This window comes from Branchiostoma belcheri, unplaced genomic scaffold (assembly GCF_001625305.1).
Source record: "Branchiostoma belcheri isolate BF01 breed outbred unplaced genomic scaffold, Haploidv18h27 scaffold91, whole genome shotgun sequence".
NCBI lineage: Eukaryota > Metazoa > Chordata > Leptocardii > Amphioxiformes > Branchiostomatidae > Branchiostoma > Branchiostoma belcheri.
Genome location: NW_017804587.1, coordinates 308,521 through 329,474, shown reverse-complemented (window position 1 = coordinate 329,474; position 20,954 = coordinate 308,521). Strand labels below are relative to the sequence as shown.

Genomic DNA, 20,954 nt, shown 5'->3' with positions numbered 1-20,954 from the left:
GCTCATTTGCATGACAAAGGCCACCGGCGTCGAATTCCGTTGCTAGGCGACGGCAGGTAGCACAGTTCAGGGGTGAACGTTTATAGCTTGGTGGGACGGCAGGTGTGCCGATACTGCAGTTGGTTTCGGCTATATGGTACAGAAGTATATCAAGCTATGTACAGTGTACCTTAGATTCAACGGCTACCTGTATTTATTGGAAAATTTAGTCTAACTTTCCACCAAACGAGAAAGCAATGCTGTATGAATGTTTTGTAGGAAGAATGACTAAAGGCAGTGATTATGGCACAGTTCAAAACGTAAAAATTATGTCCTTTAGCGACTGGCACCCTCGTAACCACCAGTCATCACTTGTGTTCCCAAAGGCAATGCACCTATACGGGATACAGCCTTTGTTATCTTGCTGTGTTTGTTCTGGTTTTATGAAACAAGATATGGAAGGAAAACAATACTATTGAATGAAGCAAAGAGGCCAACGCAACAACAGAATGGTTTATTTCCTTCCCTTTTTACTTTCGATTTTTTTTCTGTCGACTTTCACACTCAATATCTACAAACGACATTTTAGAATATAACATTACAACGCTGATTGCACTTATTCGTCGTCAACATAAAGCCAAGAGACTTTTCGCAGGGTGGCATTAGCGGAATAACTCCCCTGGCATGTTACTAGTACATGTATCTGTCTATCTGGCCATTTTTTTTACTCTTTTCAGCCCCTTCCGAAGCCTGGTAAAGGCTAATATTCTAATATTTATGTTTCCCATTGCAGAAGGACAACTTTACCTTCACAGAATGAAAACATACTGTTTTGCTCAGTTTCTTCTTCCTCTTCTTCTTCCGTTCCAAACAAAGTCAAAGACCTGGACCAGACGTCTGTCACCATGGTACAAATGTAACTTGTTCTGTAGCAACACCCTGTGGTATTAAGTTGCATTTTGTAGCAGAACAGAGTTGGAGAGACTGCTCACCATATCTATGAATGTATTTGGCTTTGAGGAAGAAGAAACAGTGCAGTGCTTTGTTGGTCGAAACCAAATGAAGGTAAACATTATGCATTTGCTTTGCAAACGTTACCTTTCTAGTTATTGTCCTATCTGACTGTGTACCCGCTCAGTAGGTGGGTTTATTGAGCATCCTGCGCGTCACCGTCAGCGTGGATCCCGCCAGCCCCATGGAATGATGGGGGAAGTCCGCCATCTTGTGCCAACTGTTCTTCGTGACGTCATATCTGTTAGTGTGACACGTTACTGTCTTCTCGTTCCGGTTGCAGCCGCCGACCACGTAGATGCTGTCACCTAGGCAACAATGACGTCACGGGAGTGTCAGGGACGGAAGTGTGACTACACACACACATACACACACACATACACACCAGTGACACCACACACATACACACACACACATACACACCAGTGACACCACACACACACGCTCACACACACACACACACACACACACACACACACACACACTCTCTCTCTCTCTCTCTGTCTCTCTCTATGTCTCTCTCCCTCTCTCTCTCTCTCTCTCACACACACACACACACGGCAGACAGACAGACACATCTACATCACCTTCTGTACAATACAAACGCACTAGTCAGAAAACGATGCCTGGTGGTTACAGCAAAGAACATCGACCACTTAGCAATAAGAGTGGACACACTAAAAGACTTACCTTGCACACACAGTGCAGCATAGCTCTGTCCCTGCGGCATGGTGGCCATGGTGCTCCACAGGTTCGTCTCTGGGTCGAAACATTCCATGCTGGTCACGTCTATAATGTCTCCCTGGTCGTTACAAGTACAGCCTCCGACAGAGAAGATCTTCCCTCCGACCGTCGCCATGCCGTGTCCGAACCGCTCGTTCTTCATCGGCAATTTGAACTGCCAGAAGTTCTCGTCGGGCTCGAAGTCGTACATGGTGCCCTGGACGTCGTTATCGTGCATGCCGCCGCTGACGTACAGCCGGCCGTTACACACCGTACCGGCGTGATGGGAGCGCTCTAACGGCATACGGGCCACGTAGTCCCACTCGTCCGTTAGAGGGGAGTACCTCTCCACCGTGCGGAGGTTCCCGTTCTTGTTCTGCCCCGCTATGGCGTACAGGTGTCCTCCAAGGGCCAGCAGACAGAAGCAGGCGCGGTCTTCCTTCATGCTGGCCAGCCTGAGCCACTCGTCGAAGCGCGGGTCGTAGCGGAAAGCCGCGTTAGTGCTCCTCCTGCCTACACTGCCGTACTGGTTCTGTCCTCCCACCACGTAAAGGAAGTTCTCCAGGACGGCTACCGACGTGATGGTGTGGGTGGACTGCGGCCAGGGCATGTCCGCGATTGTGTGCCAGGTACCACTGTACGGATCCAACCCAAGAACATCGTTACACCTCTCCAGAGGTCCGTCCACTTTCACGCGCCCTCCCAGCGCTATAACAGTCTCCACAGCCTGCCGGGGTCTGGTGTGTTCCGTCTGCATGCTGGGCTGTAGGATCGGCTTGGCGTGGTACGCGAACGCGTCTTGTAGCAGATCAGACAAGCCCGGTATAGCCTCCATGCAATCCGTCGTTAGTACCCTCTTGAACAAGTCCGTCTCGGAAATCATAGGGAACCGCACGTGCTGCAGAATGTCTTTCACTTTCTCCGTCCCACTCGGCGCCAAGTCCAACCACCGCATGATCTTGTTAAACACCTGCATCTCTGTCATGTCTAAATCGTCGTTAGTAACCGCCTTAGCTAACGTCTCCGGTGCTAACAAGGCGTACTCCTCGCTGTACGTCATTTTCTCCAGGATAAACTTTCCCGCCCTCATCTCCACCTCCTCCATGCTGTAGAACTGTGCGATCTCCAGGATGTCGAAGCAGTTGTTCTTGTCGATCTTCTCTATGAAGTACTCGCAGCAGTAGTCAATCACCGACACCTGCAGCTGCGATGCGGCCTCCAGGACCTGTACAGATATACCACCGTTAAGTTTGGCCAAGTGGGCATTGAAGGCAAAGTAGTTGAATACACTGAAACAAGGACTTCTACAAGTACTTTTTCAGATTTCAATCTCACAAATTCACCAGAAAGTCACAGACCGAACCACGATCAATCAGGTCTCTTAATTACACCTACTAAAAACTGGTAAAACAAGGAGAAGTCGTAGACATCATCCCTCCATGAAATAGCTTGTTATTTTGTAATCTTTTGGTGTATTTCAAAAGAGATATTATGAGTCAAACTTTGTTTTTATCAGCAGAATGATTTGTGGTGGCACTTTCATCAAGCTGTCATGTGCAGGCGTTTAGTGTCTTGTTACCATGGTTTGTTTACTTTGATGGCCAGCAGGTCATTTGCCTTAGCCTGGGTACCATCCCCAGTAGTATATTCGCAAACTCTATAACTGTTATAGAGTTTGCGAATATACTACTGGGGATGGTACCCAGGCTACATTTGCCTGTACATGTAGGTCAATGACCAGACACTGGCAAATGACCTGCAGACCAGACAAACAAGATTTATTTTCCTGCAGACTGTCTAGGGGTAAAAATAGATAGGGCTGCCTGGGTTGACCTGCCAGCTGGAGGTATAAACAAAAACACTCTGTCCCAACTTTTGGGTCAAACAGACCATCCTATTATGAAGTAGGGGTGAAAAAGTGAAAAATCCTTTTAAATTAAGCAATAAAAATATGCGACAACCTGCTAATGCACTCCAAAACACAAAGAGACTCAACAACTACCCACATACCAAAAATCATACCAAACCATCCCCCAGATTTTCCAAACATTCAACACAAAAAGTCCAACATTAAACATTTTGTAAATATCAAACGCAAACAGCTAGGAAACTCAAATTTAAACCACTAAACCATAATAATAACAACTACATGCTACCTTAATATCGCACAAACAGTCCATAACGCGAAAACAACAGAATAAAAAATTAAACTGCAGTACCAAGTTCAATCACCAGGGGCTCAAAGTCAACCTACACAATCTCCAAGGCCCCATCCATCAATCTGCCAAATATCGTACAGTTCCTTCTCACCGATCTTCAGATATCAGACCAAACATGAAACGGAGTAAAAACAGTACCCCCATTTTCATGGAGGGTAATAAACAAAACTTGACCAAAATAGGTTACTTTAGACCCTGCCTGTTCCTTGTCGCCCAAAAGTCTCGAAACTGGACCAAAATTTGATAGAGAAGAAAGGATTTTCAACCGTGTTCCCATTTTGGATCCTTTACTGTAATCTCCAAACAGACCTTTCGGTGCCTGCAAAGACAGTATCAAATTGGCCAGGCGGGGTATCCATTTGTCATCCGAGTCTGGGCGGCTGAGGACTCTCTCGATGTCCAATTCTAAACCGTAACACTTTTGCCGCCAGACATCTACTTCTATATCAATTTTGGGTCCTCTACATGTACTGAGCAAAGCAATGCTGACATCTTCCCACCTGCTCTATGTTCTCGGGACTGAGCGTGATGGAAGCCGTGTACATGAACTCCAGCACGTGACTCAGGCCCAGCGCGGGAACTGCGTGGAGCTCGATCTCTTCTGCGCATGTCTCTCGCATACCGGAAGTGAACATGGCCCGGAAGTAGTCACTGCATGACGCCAGCACAGCTCGGTGGGCGGGGAACTTTCTTTTCTCTGGTGAACATCAACAAACAAACAAATAAACAAACAAATAAACAGATGAACAAACGTCATCTAGAACAAGTAAAGGCGACGTTGTATGAAAACTTTTAACCTAAGACAAGAAGAACAGGACACGAAAATCGATTCATCAATCAATCAATCAATCAAAAGCAATCGATGGCACGACTGTAAATTAGAAATTATGTAAATAATCAATGGATACTTTTCTATTAAAAACTTTTTTTGCAATTTCTATTGCAGATAGCATACTAATATTTGCAGTCTGTGATCAATGAATGCATTAGATGAGTCTTGAAGAGACCATGATCATATTGCAGACAATATCACGGTCTCCCTATGTATATATCAATTATCACGAAAACTTTGGCGTTACCTGCGACCAGCGTGACGTCACAGAGCGTGCCCTCTGACCTGAGTCTGTTCAGGTTGGCCACCAGACTGTCGTTGTACGTGGGTGACGTGAAGGTCCGCGACTCCGCATGCGCACAGATGGCCGCCGCGTGCGGACACGTGTCTGACGTCATGGCTGAGGGGAACATTTCTCACGTTAATGACGTAAACTCGTATTTTCGTAAAACTATCGTAGAGTGGAACTCACTGCAACTAAGTATAATAGGGGCATCATCACTATATAGCTTACAGTTAGATGTGCAAAAGTTAGGTGTGACAGGTCATTCGGTGCAGTATAGCCAACAGCCGCCAAGCCGCGTGCCTGCGAAGCTGGCATGTTACACTGAAGGGCAGTTATACCGGGTATGCGTATGATACTAGTAGACAGCTAGATACAGAGGATGGTGTGTTACACAGAAGGATGGTTATACCTGCTATACAGATACAGAATCTGGTGTGTTATGCCAAATAGGAAGGGCCCTTTTACCGGTTATTCAGATACAGAAGCTGGTGAGTTTCTGGCTACACAGAAACAACTGGGTGTTGCGTCACCATAAGCCAGCAAGGGTATCTGTACATCTTATCTTACAAGCCTCTAACTGATGAACATTTAAAGAGATAACTAAAGGCAGGGCTCTAAATGCCACAAACCCCACTCATGATTGATGTTAGAGCGTGCATCACTAGACAACAGCTGTACGGATCAGTGGGTAATGCCGATGACAAATCTGTCTGACATTAGGAAAGCGGAGTGTGTATAGCTAATCAACACTTATACGTGTTTTGATCTTCCAGAAGTCTGGAGTTAAACAATTTTACGATCCGACGTCTGTGACTATTACTAAAATTGTCCGCATCACTATAATGGTTGATGGATTACATCGCCCTTTCCCTGATGCCCCGTTGTTTGTATTAGCGCGAGTGCGACTTGACCCGAACCATCAGGGACAGAAATAGCGCTGGGAATGTAGATGTCGGTCATTATCAAGTGTAAAGGGGCTTCTCCGTCATGTAAACGGGCTTCTCCATTAATCCCTGGAGGCTCACTTTAATCCAAGCACGGTTTATATTTCATACCTGTGTCAGGGGCGAATTGGGGTAATCGTTGAGGGCGTGGGGTGGGGGACTTTGTTTAAAGGTTGCAGTGCACACATACACACACACACACACACACACACACACAAACAAACACACACACACAAATACGCGCATGCACACACGCAAGCACACACAGGATCACACACATGCACACACACACACGCACGCTCACAAACGCATACACAACGCACATACACACAAAACCATACACGCGCGCGCGCGCACATACACACACACACATACACACACACATGACACATGATTACATGATAAGCAAGGGACACGGTAATTCATAAGTCATATGCCAACATGGAACACAGAAACAATGTCATTTTTGGCTCATGTTACATATCCAATAGTATTTTGCTACTAGTATTAGGTGGGGGGTACACATATTATGTAGCCAACTTATACACCCCCTAACGGAATAGTCGCATCTTCCCACTATGAATGACATGCCCTTACGGTGGACAGCCCAACTACAGAACAGTAGTGTAAACGAACTGTTAAATTGTTATAAAATTCACAGACTGAAGACCTAGAATACATAACTCTATCATCTATAGAGATCTGTAGAAAATTTCACGAAAATAACTGACCGTTTTACTCGCTGTTGTTAGAGTGAGGACCAGGCGGCAGCGTGTAGCTGGGACGGAGGGCGGTATGCCAGGCACGCCGAGGAGGTGGTCTATATATGGGGGCTCAAACTCTAGCTGTGCTGTTGTGTGTGTGTGCCGTAAATAGCGCAGTGAGCCGGGCCTTGTCATACTGTGTCTGTGGGTATAGATATCAGACACTGGTGTTTCGGTAGCCTCTACCAGGCTCGTGAGAAGCAGCTGGAAAGAGTAGTATTGGCCGAGTAAACAGATAACATGGCAGGGGAGTTAGTCCGCTAAGGGAGTACAGTTTGCAGTTTATTTGTCATATGACAGTGTCTATATGGCCAATATTTAGTCTACTAGCCGCTTCTGAAGCCTGGTAGAGGCTAGTGTTTGGAGACTGTACCACAGAATTCATGCGTATTGAATTGGACAAGCGATAGCATTTAAAACCTTTATTCAATCGTTATTATTAAAGCCAATGGTACTAACAGGACAACGGAACTGTGCACATTCAGGCATTTCCCTTTTACAAAAAATCTATACAGACTAGCCAATGACGTGTAACTAATTGCATCTGAACTTGACATTTAAGTATAGCCACATTTGACATTAGCCACATCGTGGATTTAGATAGCAAAATAACACAGGATACCAATTGGGTGGGACACTTCCGGGACTAAACTGTTACACACTTGCCACTGAGGATCACTGAGGGAAGTACGACCTTTTAGATATGATACCGCGGCGTTTCTAAAGACCACGTATGTAATGAAGACATACAACGCACTGTATCATACATTGCATAGAACGTAACGTATAAGATTTGTATTGTATTGTGAGCAAATGTACATTACAACAGACGTACGGCCGTAAACATTATTTCCAGAATTTCTCAGAGTCAGCTACTGCAGCCTTAAGCATAGTTTTTGTCTCTAGCTGCTTCTCCAGCAGTCTCCTCGGCACCCTCAAAGTCACAGCCGACACTCCCATATTCCTATTTGCAAGTCCTTCCATCTCCTCCCAGTCGTCTTTCTCCACGTGATAGACATAGGCGGCCTTTTTCGTCTCCTCTTTCCTCCTATTGAACCCGCCTATGACGTAGATGTCGTCGCCAAAGACGGTGACACCTGCGAAGCAGCGTCCGTACGGCATCTTGGTGACCGTCTCCCACACGTCGCTATTCGGGCTGTACCTTTCGATACTGTATATGTCTAACGTGTCGCCAGACGGTTCAGTGATAGAACCGCCAAGCACAATGATTTTCCCGCCGATGGACGCCATTCCGTGCCCGAAACGGGCTTCGCTGAGAGACGCTTTTTGTTGCCAAGTGTCGCGTACGTGGTCGTAGGCGAACGTCGTGTCCTGGGAGTCCGTTGCCAGAGCTATCCCACCGGTGACGTATATCCGGTTATTACAGACCACACCTGCATGGTCCGCCCTGCCTCCTCTTTCGACCGGCAGGGGCTGCACGTATGACCACTCGTTCTTCTCTGGCGTGTACTTTTCTACACTTTTCGCCGGGATCCCTTCTATATCATAGCCGCCGATGGCGTATAGACATCCTCTGTGGGGGAGGAGGACAAAACTACCTCGCTCCTGGTTCATGCTCGCCAGCTTCACCCAAACGTCGCGGCGAGGGTCGTACCTGCAGGCTCCTGAGGTCGTCCGCTTCGCCAGCTGCCTGAACTGGTTCTGTCCTCCCACGGTGTAGAGAAACCCTCCCATCGCCGCCACGCTGCAGATCGAGTGCACCGCCTGAGGCCACTTCAGCTCCGTGATGATCCTCCACCTCCCCGTCCTGGGCTCCAACGCCAACACGTCCGCGCACTTCTCCATCTTGGTCTTCCCGTCCAGCTGCATCCTTCCGCCGATCGCGAGCACCGTCTCCACCGACCTCCGCGGCACCGTGTGCTCCGACTGCATGGCCGGCTGGAGGAACGGGTTCTCCTGGTACTTAATGGCTTCTTGGACCCGCTCCTCGAGGACCGGGTTGCTCCGGATGAAGTGAACGGCGAAGACCTTGCCGTAAAGATCCTTCTCCTCTATAAGCGGTAACCGGACGTGTTTGAACAGATCTGCAGTGCTGGTGGATCCCAGGGACATGTTTCTCCGCCAGCGGATGACGGCTTCCGCGATTTCCACTTCATCAAGATCCAACTCTTGGTGTGTGAGGAACTTGCACAACGTCGGCTTGTCGATGCACAGGAACTCTTCCGTGTCCACCTTGTGTTCCAGAATGCACTTTCCCGCCGCCATGATAAGATTGGGCAGGTTGTACATCTCAGCGAGCGCGAGCATATCTAAACAGTTTTCCTCATCGACCTCTTCGCAAAGATACTGGGAGCAAAAGTCCGTAACGTCGATTTGGAGCTGGTGAGCAGTGTGTAGCACGGCCTCAGCGTTGTCGGATGTCAACGTTATTGTAGAAGTGTAGAGGTAATCCAGAAGTGGCTTGATCCCTTTCGCACTTATCCCGTTCAAGTTCACCACGCCTTGGGCAGATTCCTTCATCCCACACGTGAACATGACCTTGAAGTAGTCGCTGCCGGAAGCCAGGACGGCACGGTGTACCGGAAATGACGTGTCCTCTGCCACCAGGACAACGTCACATAGAACCCCAGCATGGCGGAGCAGGTTCAGGTTACTGCCCATGGTGGCAGCGTTTGACTGCATAGACAGAGTAGCTTCTGGCCAGCCTGGGAACAGACGAGCCATCAGACGAGCCATTTTGGTCAGTTGCTAGAGAAACAGAGAACGTCCTAATCTGCGATGGAGCAACAAAAATATCAGAGCAAGTCCTGGGTGGTTATTGAATTTTGGGGCCCCGAAGAAAAGTTGCAGGACAGCTCAAAGATATCAGAGACATCATCACCAAAAATATCAAATGGAAATGTTCCTCCTTCTCGAAACACAAACGGTTCCTTTCTTCCTATGCAGTCTTCATGTTGAGCATTGGATGGGGGAAGAACAGTACTAGGCATTCCGTCGACCGTTCGCTCTTCTGTACTGTGCCGACACCGCAGTATTCCATTTCTGGTTTCATGATCACGAATCCAACGGCAATTCATCCGGAACACATCAAGTTTGACTTTGACCTTTTACAGCATTCACCGGCATAAATTATGTCCTTCCTGTGTTACCCGGGGTCTTATAGCCTGGGTGCCAGACTGTTTCCAGAGCCTGCACAGTTCCTCGGCTCCAGGGCCTACACAGGCCTGTTCCTCGCCTTCCTCGGCCCCTTCAGTTAGGCCCCGATCCATACACGCTGGCTATCTCTGGGCCTAGTGTGTAATGGGGCTGGCATCCAGGCTAGGGACATTACGACCGCTGTATGATGTAATGGATCCGACCCCGGGGTATTCTGGTACACATATGTACGGAATGTGTAACGCTACCATGGCGACGGTTACTGTGATATCATCGCCCCAGAGCCCTTAACACTACGACAATATGAACCAATGAAGCAGTAGCGATGTTCTAGTTGATTTACATTTTGCCTCCTTAACGAAAAAGAATTTTCCCAGCCTCACCGACTAGAATTGTAAATAAGGCTGTGGTGTATTACGTATACATCATTATTAATATCTACAATAAAAAGTTTGTTGTGAATGCACTTAGTCTAGCTTATGAACAAGTAAATCAATCAGATATTTAATGATAATACTTTTAACATTGGTACATTTCACATTTTGGAATAGCGCAATGATATAGTTTGCAGAATACAATTTCAAGTACTATGACAAATACGAAAGATACAATTAACAAGAAGAGAAATTTGGTACCTAACAGTATGACTGATGGGACATGTTACGTACCAATAGTTGCCCGACAAAAGTTGACAATAGTATGGTTGGATAAAATACGTGACTGCTAGTCTATCATTACGGGCATTGCTCTAGGTATCACACGAGCGTTTAACTACTGTTATATACCATAACCTTATCAATATCAATTTTAGCAGCTGAAGCAAACTTTTGTTGTCTATTTAGTGCGTTGATATATTCCAGGGGAGCTAACCTTCAATGAAACCAGATGGGTCATTGATACATGTACGTACCTAAATAGTGACGGTCCGTGGAACAATGTCGCACTCGAGTCCCGTAGAATTCTGAAGGTGACTTTTTAAAACAAACTTACAACGTTTAAGACCTTAAGATCAGGGTATATGGTAGGTTTTGTCATATTGAAAGGATGAACATTTGTTACTTTCGTTTCTTGTCTGTCCTCGACCTCAAGGTATTTGAAGCTCGGCGTTTACAACCTCCTCGGTTCTCCATCCAACATCAAGAAGTATGCTGGTTATTGTTTTATGCATAATCGTTTTAGTATGTATGTATTCTTGCTATTGTCCTTTACTGGTCAAGATTACTTGCTATTCATCGCCACGTGGACTTGATACAATTTCCTTCCTGCTGTTTTCTTATACTTATTTGCTGTTTTTCGTCATCCTCTCCTCCGGCAGGGTGATGGCACACGCCATGAGGTCCATGGTTCTCTCGGGCAGGTCGCCCTCCCGGCGCCACTCGTCCCGCTCCACGTCATACGCGTACACGCACTTGTGGACCTTCTTGTCGTTCCTGGTCCAACCCCCCACGATGAAAATGGACGTGCCTAGCACAGCTGCACCTGTGGAAAGGAGGTGACAAATTAAGGTTATTAGGCTGTTAACTATCTCTGGATCTCTCTGGAGAGCATAAGTAAGATTCGAAAGTTTCCGAAAAGTCTTTTAAGTTTGTCAGTCCAGCCCGTAAAGTATCCGGTTGGGTATCGGTTAGGATGTGACTAAAGCGCAACCAAGAAAACGGGTGCCCCGGACTTGTAATACGCTGTTAGAACATATTTAAAAGGCCAAACGCCTGAAGACCTTTCTGTAAATGACCGAGAGTGACTCCAAACAGAACTAGCGTTGTTCGAATCTACGTCAGATCGATGATTGGGGTTCGAATGAAGGTGAACTCGAACCTTCTTTCGAACCCGAATCATATTCGATTTGATGACCGTGACAAACACACTACCTCTGTATTCTCTCGTGTGTGAGTCTTGTTACCTGCGTAGCTCTGTCCAGTGATCATGGGCGCCACCACCGCCCACTGGTCCGTGTCCATGTTGTACCCCTCCAGGCCCAGCACGTCCACGATGTGCCCCTCCGGTGTGCAGTTACACCCGCCCATCACGTACAGTCGGTCCCGCAGCGCCACAGACGTGTGCCCGAACCGCTCGATCACCATCGACGACTTCTGGATCCACCTGCCGAAACCAAGACAGCACGGTAAGGTACTTTATGAAGATTTAAAGGCATGCAATGCAATTTCAGGGCGGCGAAAGAACATGGTCTAGATGAGGAAAGATGATATTGACTGCCAGTTCTTAGCACAAGGTTATTTTTTGGCACCAATAATAGCTAGAATCAGCCAAAGATGCGAAAAAAAAAAACAACAAGTAATTACGCCGATAAGAATAACAGATTCAGGTCGTTCGGTGTAATATTGCTAGCTGCCGCCGCGCCGCGTGCCTGCGAACCTGGTGTCTTACGCTGAAGGGCAGTTATACCATTACATAGATACAGATACAGAGAAAGCGCGTACTTGTCATGTTTTGGATCGTAGCACTGCAGCTGGTTGTGGATCTCGTCGCCGTTGAAGCCTCCCGTGATCATGATCTTCCCGTCCAGCACCGCGCCTGCGTGGTGGGACAGGTTGGTGGAGAGGGACGTGACGTAAGACCAGCAGTTGGACACAGGGTCGTACCTGAATGAATGAATGAATGAATGGTTCATTCTGTAAACCTGGCTGAAATACGTTTCACTCGCATGAAAATAAACACCGTGAGTTGTGTGTTTTTTCATGGATGTTTCGGCCGTGCTCCTCTCGTCGTGTGTTGGGCAGGAGATATGTTGTGCGTTCCGATGCGGTCTTGGATGTGGGCAAACTTAGTCTACTTTGTATTCTTTGTTTTGTGTACATTTCTGTTTTATTTTTAAGTAGTACAAATGTATTAATATCTTTGTTGATTATTTTTGTGTCACCATCGCACGGACAAGTGTGCAATCGACAAAACATAGGCTTTTCAACTCCTCGATGTCTTATTAGATCTTATAAATCGATAGCCTTCTTTTATGTGCTTCAATAGAAAAATAAATAAAAAGGTTAGTGCAGAGGGCTGGTCGTCTCCCGTACCTCTCGGCAGTGCGCAGGTTGCCGTTCTCGTCCATCCCGGCCACGGCGTACAGCTTGCCGTCCAGCCCGCCCAGCGCGAAACTCGCCCGCTCCTGCTGCATGTTCGCCAGCCGGAGCCACTCGTCGAACCTGAGCAGTACAAGGTTAAGTTTTACAACTGGTTTGAGCCTTGAATAGCAGCCACTTGTTTAACAAGAGCTAGCCTGTATGCCAGATCCACAGCACACTAGGCCAAAAGTTATCCAGAGCCCTTCACATTGGATGACTTTTGGCCAAGACTGCTGTGGGTCTGACATCCAGGCTAAACAAGAGCCGACGTTTCAATGACTGTCATCTTCATCAGAGCAATTATGACTAGTCCACTGTCACATTTACTTTACATTTGGGACCGCGTTGTGAGCAGCGACACCTAGCTTCAGGGCTTTCAGAAGACCATTTTACTTTATGATATACCGGTGACATAAAGTCTACTGACCAGGAGAAGGGCGGATCTAACCCGCAAGCAACAAACAGCATGCGGTAGACTGTTGCGGGCCAAAACCAAAAGTCCAAAACTATGAAAACATCACCTTGGGTCGTATCTGAACGCAGACCGCAGGATGTGTCTGCCCACGTTGCCGTACTGGTTCTGCCCCCCGCAGACGTACAGGAACCCGTCCATCACCGCTACTGACGTGATGGAATGGTTCTTCAGCCGGGCGGGCAGCCGCGTCAGCTCCTCCCAGGAATGGGTGTCCCTGTTGCAGGTGCAAACATAAAAAAATCTATATCATGGCAACCCTCAACAAAGACGGGCGGCGCCACTAGCCTCCTTCGCAGTCTTGTTGTCCAACAAGCGAGCGCGAAACCTTCTCTCCGTGGCAAAAACTCCCTCGGCAGCAAATCGTCCCTCGCGGCGGCATATTACTCGCGTCGCTCACAGGAAAAAATAACGCCCACGCCCAACAAGACTGCGAAGGAGGCTACGGCGCCACAGACTTTCTGCAACATTGATACACAAGCCCACCGAATCACGCGCGCATAACGTGACGTCACAGAAGCAGTGGATTGTTCATTCTTTGCCTAAGACTGGAGTTGTACAGTCGAAGATTTGGGTAAGTCCAATTTCTTTTGGTGTACACGATAGTTTGGACTTAATTTAGAACATGAAGAATGTCGTCATTTCAATTTCTTTCATTCATTCATTTACTGAGATTGATCTTTGTGCAAAATATTTTCAAATTGAGTCCTTTTGTTGTGCGCGCGTTTGCCCCCTCACACATTTTCGTTGATTTCTTCCATTTTAGCACATCTAACATTGCTCTTTCCAGATTACCCCTTATAGTTACATCCACCCACCTGTTGTAACACAGCACCATATCGCACTGTTCGAGCGGCCCTTCCCTCTTGATCTTGCCGCCCACAGCAATGGCGACATGCCGCCCGTACCGCAGCCGTGTGCGCTCCGACTGCATCGTGTTCTGGTGGTACGGGTAGGCGTGGTAGTCCGCGGCCTCCTTCACCATCTCTTTACACTCGGGACTGTCCCACATCACCTCGGAGTACTTCACCTGGATAGCAAATCAAACGTTTTAATACATTTCAAGTATAGTCATCAAATGTTACAGCGGATTTTGTGGACTAAATTAGGACTAGGCAGTGGCTGACGGAGTTGGCCGAAAATTTCGGTAAGTCGCAATTTACTTAGTGTTGGACATAAAGTTTAGCCTTTTCGTCATATTGTATTGAACCAACACAGATTAACTTTCATGCTTAATTACAAAAACTTGTCTTACAGAATGAGGCTGAGTAAAGACTCGGGAAGCAGGCAGCTACGGATGTCTTACTCATAAATGATTTCACTCTACTCATTAAGTTGCAAACGCGACAGAGAGGAAAATAAGATCTTGAAGAGTTGAAAGGAGAGAGAAAACTTTGTCAATACCTTTCGAACAAGATCAGACTCTGTCATCAGAGGAAAGCGGATTTTGCGCATGAGCTTCGCGGCGTATTTCTTGCGGGATTCGTACTTGTGCTTCAGCCATTTCACCACGAGTTCGAAGAGTTCGATCTCCTTCAGATCTAGCCTGTCATTGGTCAGAGCAGCTGTTAGGCTCTCTTCGCTCATGTCCAAGAAGTCCGTCGTTTCCGACATCTTTTCTAACACAAACTTCCCCACGTATTTCTCCACCGTGTTCAAACCGTACAGGTTGGCCACGCGCAGAATGTCGAAGCAGTTTTCTTCATCCATTTGTTCGACGATGTACTCTCCACAAAGTTCCAGAACCGGTTGTATCTGGAGCTGACTGGCTGTATCCAGCGTAGCAACAATGGTGCTCTCCGTAAGGGTGATGGTGGTTGTGTACATGAAGTCGATCACTCTTCTCAACCCGTCAGGTGAAACCCCCTCCAGAGTAATGGTATCTTCCGAACACTCCTTCATCCCGCTGGTGAACATGACCCGGAAGTAGTCGCTGGACGCGGCCAGGACGGCGCGGTGAACCCGGTATGAGACCCTTCCGGCCACCAAGGTGACATCGCACAGCAGTTCCTCGTCCCGCAGACGACACAGGCCGGACACTAGGGTGACGTTCTGCGCGGGAGACGTGTAGGTGCGGCCCTCCAGCTGCACGTCGTCCTCATCTTTCAATTTGTACCACGCTGCCATGGTCTGAAACACAACAATATTGATGATGAATAAATCAGTGAATGAATGAATGAATGAATGAATGAATGAATGAATGAATGAATGAATGAATGAATGAATACCTTTATTATTACCATATATAGCCAGGTGACGTTGACCAATCAGACCACCCTGTTCGCTACGCTCTCACGTTGTATTAGGCATTTGGTTATAGCAACTGACAAGGCTTTATCGCACACCGTAAACACCTCGGAGCGGGTCATTAACCCTTAATTCATATCCACAGGGTTTAATACAGGGCACATCAAAAGAATGGCTTGTATATACATGTGTACATACACATGATCAAACTATCATTAGCATAAGAGTCTACTACGTAAATGCGACTTCTCGCTTGTCTGTGATGGTGAAAAAATGAGATTAGACGTTTTTCGTTTTTGGATCGGAAGTTTGCCTAAAGCTCATGAGAAATGAGAATTTGTCAGTATTAAGTAAGGAAACATCGATGCTATCATTGTATAAAGTTTGGCTCTCTGTTGTACAGGCTACATTCTACTACCTATACAACTGTGAACAAGATGCTTCCTTTTCACTGTCGGGCGCGGAAAGACGCTTACTCTTATTTAATAGACCCGATGACCCCAAATCTACATGTACATTAGGTTCTTAAAAACAACATGACTCAGTTGAGGGTGACTTCTGTGATACCGAGAACTTTCATCACTTATTTCAACCTCCTTACCTTTTATATCACTCCCAACGTAACCAGTAACGTCATAGGCTCTGTTAAGCAGGTCAAAGGTGATGCTAAATCTAGGTCAAAGCAGTTATAAGCCTACTGACATGACTGAGGTTCTGTCTGAGTGTTTATATGAAACTGGTTAACATCATAACCGCTAATGCATTGTACATGTATATCCACATTTCTTCACATTTTAGAAGATACATTTTGACCTCTAGCTTCCAACACACCCCTGTCTCTGTACGAATACGTCACAAATGTATATGATATATATTATGGGCGAAGTCACCATAACAGTCCACTTTGCGTATGGACATTACGTAATGGGGTATCTGACAGTCTATATAACGGTCGTGGATTTCCTTTTAGTTACTCTGTTCGGTGATAATGTGGCGTTCAAACAACTGTCAGTAACACCACACGTCCTGCTGCAACCGCAAACAGTACCGCATCGCAAACACGACATAATTCTGGCGCTACTGTCAGTACGTATCTCATATAACTGCCTACGCTTACTGCGTCATAGGGCGTCTTCAAGTCGAAGCCGGACAATCTACGGTTTACTAGTACACTACAGAACTCGGTGAGAACTTGTTCAAGCCCCTGTTGTACTTACCTGTGTATTTATGTCTTCATTTTCCAACCCAGATCCGAGGCACCCCAAAATGGCGCAGCCGACAAATCGGTCCTGAGTGACCTTCTGATATCCGACACCTCACAGCGGGCGCTCAGAAATGAGTCCGCTGGTTTGTAGCGTAAACTGTTAGTATTGGTTGGTGTTCGCTTCTAATGTTTCTGACAGGTTTTTTGAGAACGTTCAGAGATACATGTAACTCTAAGCCCGAATTCCTGCCGTATAATTTGCACGGACAAGTGCGCAATAGACGAAACATTTGACTTTCAACATAGTAATATATCGATAGTCTATGTAAGGTTGTTTCAAATTCAACAACTACGCTGAGCTGCAGAACACATGTGCATCATCATATGTAAATCTTACGTTTGTTTTGTAAATCCATGTTAAATATTGCAATATTGCGCATTTTGCATTGTATTATTGTGGGTATAGAGTATCTGGGAAACGTAATGCAGTTTTGTGTTGTATTGTTTTACTTCAGAGGGCCCGGCCTTTTGGATTTTCGGGACGGTTCCATGACGCCGATTACACCACAAAGGATCATAGGATGGAAAGTTTCCAACATGTGATGTCGGTTTGCGTCGGTCATCATACATCAACCAGCCTGAGATTCATCAATCAAGCGGCTCCCCCTGGCGTTTAATGTTAGATTGCAACTTGGTTCAACACTCAGGTGAGAGAAATTAGATGTATTGACAAACAACAGACAGACGTCATGTGGTAGCTTGTGCCTCAAACATGTACTATACACGCTCACGCGCGCGCGCGCGCGCGCGCACACACACACACACACAGGCACACAAAGGCACGTAAGCACACACACAGGCACACACACACACTGACAGGCACACACACACACGTAAGCACACACACGCGCGCGCGTGCATAGTTGCATACTAACAAACACAACAAAACATAAGCACACATACACGCGCACATGTGTGTCAGTGTGAGTCTATGAGTGAGTGTGTGTGTATGTGTGGGTACCTTTTTGTCCTTCTGTGTGTGTGTGTGTGTGTGTGTGTGTGTACTGCATTAGTCAGGCAAAAATACATGTACAAGCCATCCTTTTTTTATTAGCCTGAGTGTTAGCCTTGTTAGCTTTCGTCCGCTCCCCAAGAGGCCAACAGGGAGCGGATCTTGGGGGGCGGACGAAAGCTAACAAGACTGACACTCAGGCTATCTTTTATTGCTCCAAGCCTGCAACCTCGCTCATTTCTAGACAAATGGAATGTTTATCACCCCTCCCTACATCTCAGTATGTTTTGCTGTGGTGCACTACAATAGCCTATCCTTAGTAAGGGTCTTGAATCTCTCCAATATCATAATTTTGTTCTCTGTGAGTAAAATGCAACATAGCCTGTGTTACACAATCTCTTGCTGCCAGGGGATGGTTGGGGTATCTTTCAGATGCCTGACCAGTGGAAGCGCTGCTAGAAGTTAAAAGAATTTGTCAGCGCCATTATTTTAGTAAAACAAGATGTCCCACAAGTGTACCAGTTAGCTCTTACATGTACATTAATATTTGTTTGCTATAGTAAATTAAGGTCGTTGATCATAGGATACCTGCTACTATGTAGCCAATATTAACGTAACACTTGTTGGTTGGTAGTCAGGACGTGTAGAGACACATGGACCATAGTTTTCTTGAATAATATAGGTTAAGGCAAGAAGGTGGTGTGTTAAGATATGTTTGCCTGTATCTCGATGTTTTTTGGTCTGCACAAACATGCACGTGCAAATTGAGGACACAGATTCAACACACATTAAAATTGATTCCTAATAAATCCAACGGATAGTAAACATTGATCTGAAATTTTGAATTGCTGCTGAATCCATACTGAAGTCACTGGACAATAGTCTGTAAAAAGTATTACAATTTTGTGTTCTTTTATAATCGTTTTATGGAAGCAAAATGTAGCAGTCTATCCAACATCTAATATGAAGGAACAGAAGTACCATAACAATATGCCAGCTGAATTGAATATTTTCTGTGTAGCACCACAACTAATGCAGCCACCAGGTACAAACAAGTTGTTCCTCTTTGCGCAGCTTTCATGGTAGATGCAGTCATCAGGTGCATCTAGAGGGGGTCTTCCTTGCCCTTGTTCAGCTGTACGGCGCTGACCTTGAGGCCAGGGTTATGTGGCAGACCCTTGAACACCGTCAGGTGCACATACTTCTCACCACCTACGTCCACCTGAAAAATATTATAAGAACACTTAGTCTCTTTTGTCAATGCCTGAGTGGCAAGCCTAATACTATAGTATATAACCCAGTTGGAGAAATCCCCCTTAGTTTCCCTGACATGTTGCTGAACGATGATGAGGATGTCTATGAAGCTCTAACACCTATCGAGTTTGGTGCCGTTGGGTACAACAGGAGGGAAGAGGTTAAGGTAAAAGGTAAATAGTCCGACAGACTTGCAGGCCATTATAAGGGGTAGTGCATTGTTGATCCACTATGCCTCTAGGGCACGGTAATGGTAGGTGGAGCCCATCCCTATCCTTTCAATGCCCTTTGCCTACCCTACAGAACTCAGGTACCCATTTTACCTTTCAGTTTAGGCACAACATCTTGTCAGGGATACCATGGCCTCTCAATGTTGTGTCTGCTCGCCCAGTGCTTTTTCATTCGATGCCAGAGGATACTAGTAAGGTTAGGGGAGGTTATCTATTTTTCAGCCAGGGGAAGCTGTTCTTTGCTGGTGTCATTGCTCTCGTCTCATCAAGCATCTTTTTAATATCACATGAAAGCTGCTTGCTAACACTCACCTTGATGAAGTAGTTGGTTCCTGCCACCACCTGTGACCTGTAGGACACGGCCTGGAAGGTGCGATATTTCACACCAGCCTGTTTTTCCACTTCTGCCTTCACCTGGAACATTGACAAGTTACAGATATGAACTTGTACTTGGGTCATTGAGCACCAGACAATAGGCCAGCTTAAAACTAGCTGCACCCAAAAGTCACACCATACCACATGACTATGAGTCACTCTTCATAGGGTAACGCCCAAATATTATTTGCACTTCGATAGATATTTTTCAACTGCAAACTTTTTATACTGAAATGAATCCTGTTATTACTATTTTTCATTAGAGATCACTTGGTGACATTGATATGCTAGACTGGGAGTCATACTGATGTCAGGGACGCTATACAGGCTCACTCCTCGGCTCCGAAACTTTTACCATAGACAACCCCTCGGAGTCAGATAGACTCTGTTCAAATTTTAGACCCCCAGGTGCTGGGATCAGTGCTTGTGGCTTCCACTAGACCCTTTTGCAGGCTGAAAAAAATAGTAGAAATCGGCCTAAACAGAATGTAGCTGGCCAGGGTAATAGGCCAGGCCGGCCATAGAGGGCCCAGTTTGCCTGCATACTATGGCCGACCAATTCCCCTGGCCAGCTACATTCTTTTTAGGCCGATATCTACTATTTCAATATTCAGCCTGCAAAAGAGCCTGGTGGAGACGACAGGTAGCTTCCCCCGGCCGATGGGAGTCTTGTGTCGAGCCGGGGTTTGACATCCAGGCTAACACTTATACGATTTTATACATCATGTCCCCACTCAGCTATACTATAAGCCCCTCCAACTAAAGTGCACGATGCTAACCTCATCGCAGATTGCTTGGATCTCCGGTGTCGCATCTTTTGCTCCCGAGGCTCCTCCCATCATCATGTGTCCCGGGTCAGATTGACTCATTTTGCCGGTTCCGTCGTCACGTTTTGCAGAATCCCACGATACTCTGTGAGCTGTGAAGGGTTTGTATCAGCTAGTGCCCGGTCTGAACACCTGAACCTGACTGATATGATCCCACGGAATGCAGGCTTAAGGGAGTGGTAGTGGGCACGGCAGTTGGACGAGTTCATTCATAAAGGTTATACCAATATATCTTTAATTGGCGTAAATCCAGCAAGATGTTGGAGAGAGTGCATTACCAGGACGGCTGCCTCATCACCGGAGCCTTGAGACGTACACCATCAAGTGGTGTCCTGCAGGAGTTAGAATGGGACAGTCTGTCCACCAGGAAGCAGTTCCATT

At 46.5% G+C, this 20,954-nt stretch overlaps 4 protein-coding genes across 4 annotated transcripts; all 4 read right to left on the bottom strand.

The window, feature by feature from the left end:
- Positions 1 to 1,094: 1,094 nt before the first annotated feature.
- Positions 1,095 to 6,793, bottom strand: LOC109488090 (kelch-like protein 9). The gene is made up of 5 exons (XM_019792241.1): positions 6,726 to 6,793; positions 5,012 to 5,164; positions 4,433 to 4,629; positions 1,681 to 2,938; positions 1,095 to 1,298 (listed from the first exon to the last, which is right to left on the bottom strand). The coding sequence occupies exons 2-5, from the start codon at positions 5,160 to 5,162 to the stop codon at positions 1,114 to 1,116; spliced, it is 1,791 nt and encodes a 596-aa protein (XP_019647800.1). The 5' UTR covers positions 5,163 to 5,164; positions 6,726 to 6,793; the 3' UTR covers positions 1,095 to 1,113.
- A 607-nt stretch (positions 6,794 to 7,400) lies between these two features.
- Positions 7,401 to 9,443, bottom strand: LOC109488045 (kelch-like protein 9). Its single transcript, XM_019792187.1, has one exon. It carries the CDS (start codon positions 9,441 to 9,443, stop codon positions 7,605 to 7,607), a length of 1,839 nt encoding a protein of 612 aa, XP_019647746.1. The 3' UTR covers positions 7,401 to 7,604.
- Positions 9,444 to 10,378: 935 nt separating this feature from the next.
- LOC109488046 (kelch-like protein 13) lies at positions 10,379 to 17,003 on the bottom strand. Its single transcript, XM_019792188.1, has 8 exons — positions 16,889 to 17,003; positions 14,829 to 15,554; positions 14,243 to 14,454; positions 13,474 to 13,641; positions 12,905 to 13,033; positions 12,314 to 12,475; positions 11,776 to 11,975; positions 10,379 to 11,354 (listed from the first exon to the last, which is right to left on the bottom strand). The coding sequence occupies exons 2-8, from the start codon at positions 15,549 to 15,551 to the stop codon at positions 11,155 to 11,157; spliced, it is 1,794 nt and encodes a 597-aa protein (XP_019647747.1). The 5' UTR covers positions 15,552 to 15,554; positions 16,889 to 17,003; the 3' UTR covers positions 10,379 to 11,154.
- Positions 17,004 to 18,054: 1,051 nt separating this feature from the next.
- On the bottom strand, positions 18,055 to 20,794 carry LOC109488081 (cystatin-B-like). Its single transcript, XM_019792234.1, has 3 exons — positions 20,526 to 20,794; positions 19,684 to 19,785; positions 18,055 to 19,109 (listed from the first exon to the last, which is right to left on the bottom strand). The coding sequence occupies exons 1-3, from the start codon at positions 20,613 to 20,615 to the stop codon at positions 18,993 to 18,995; spliced, it is 309 nt and encodes a 102-aa protein (XP_019647793.1). The 5' UTR covers positions 20,616 to 20,794; the 3' UTR covers positions 18,055 to 18,992.
- Positions 20,795 to 20,954: the final 160 nt, after the last annotated feature.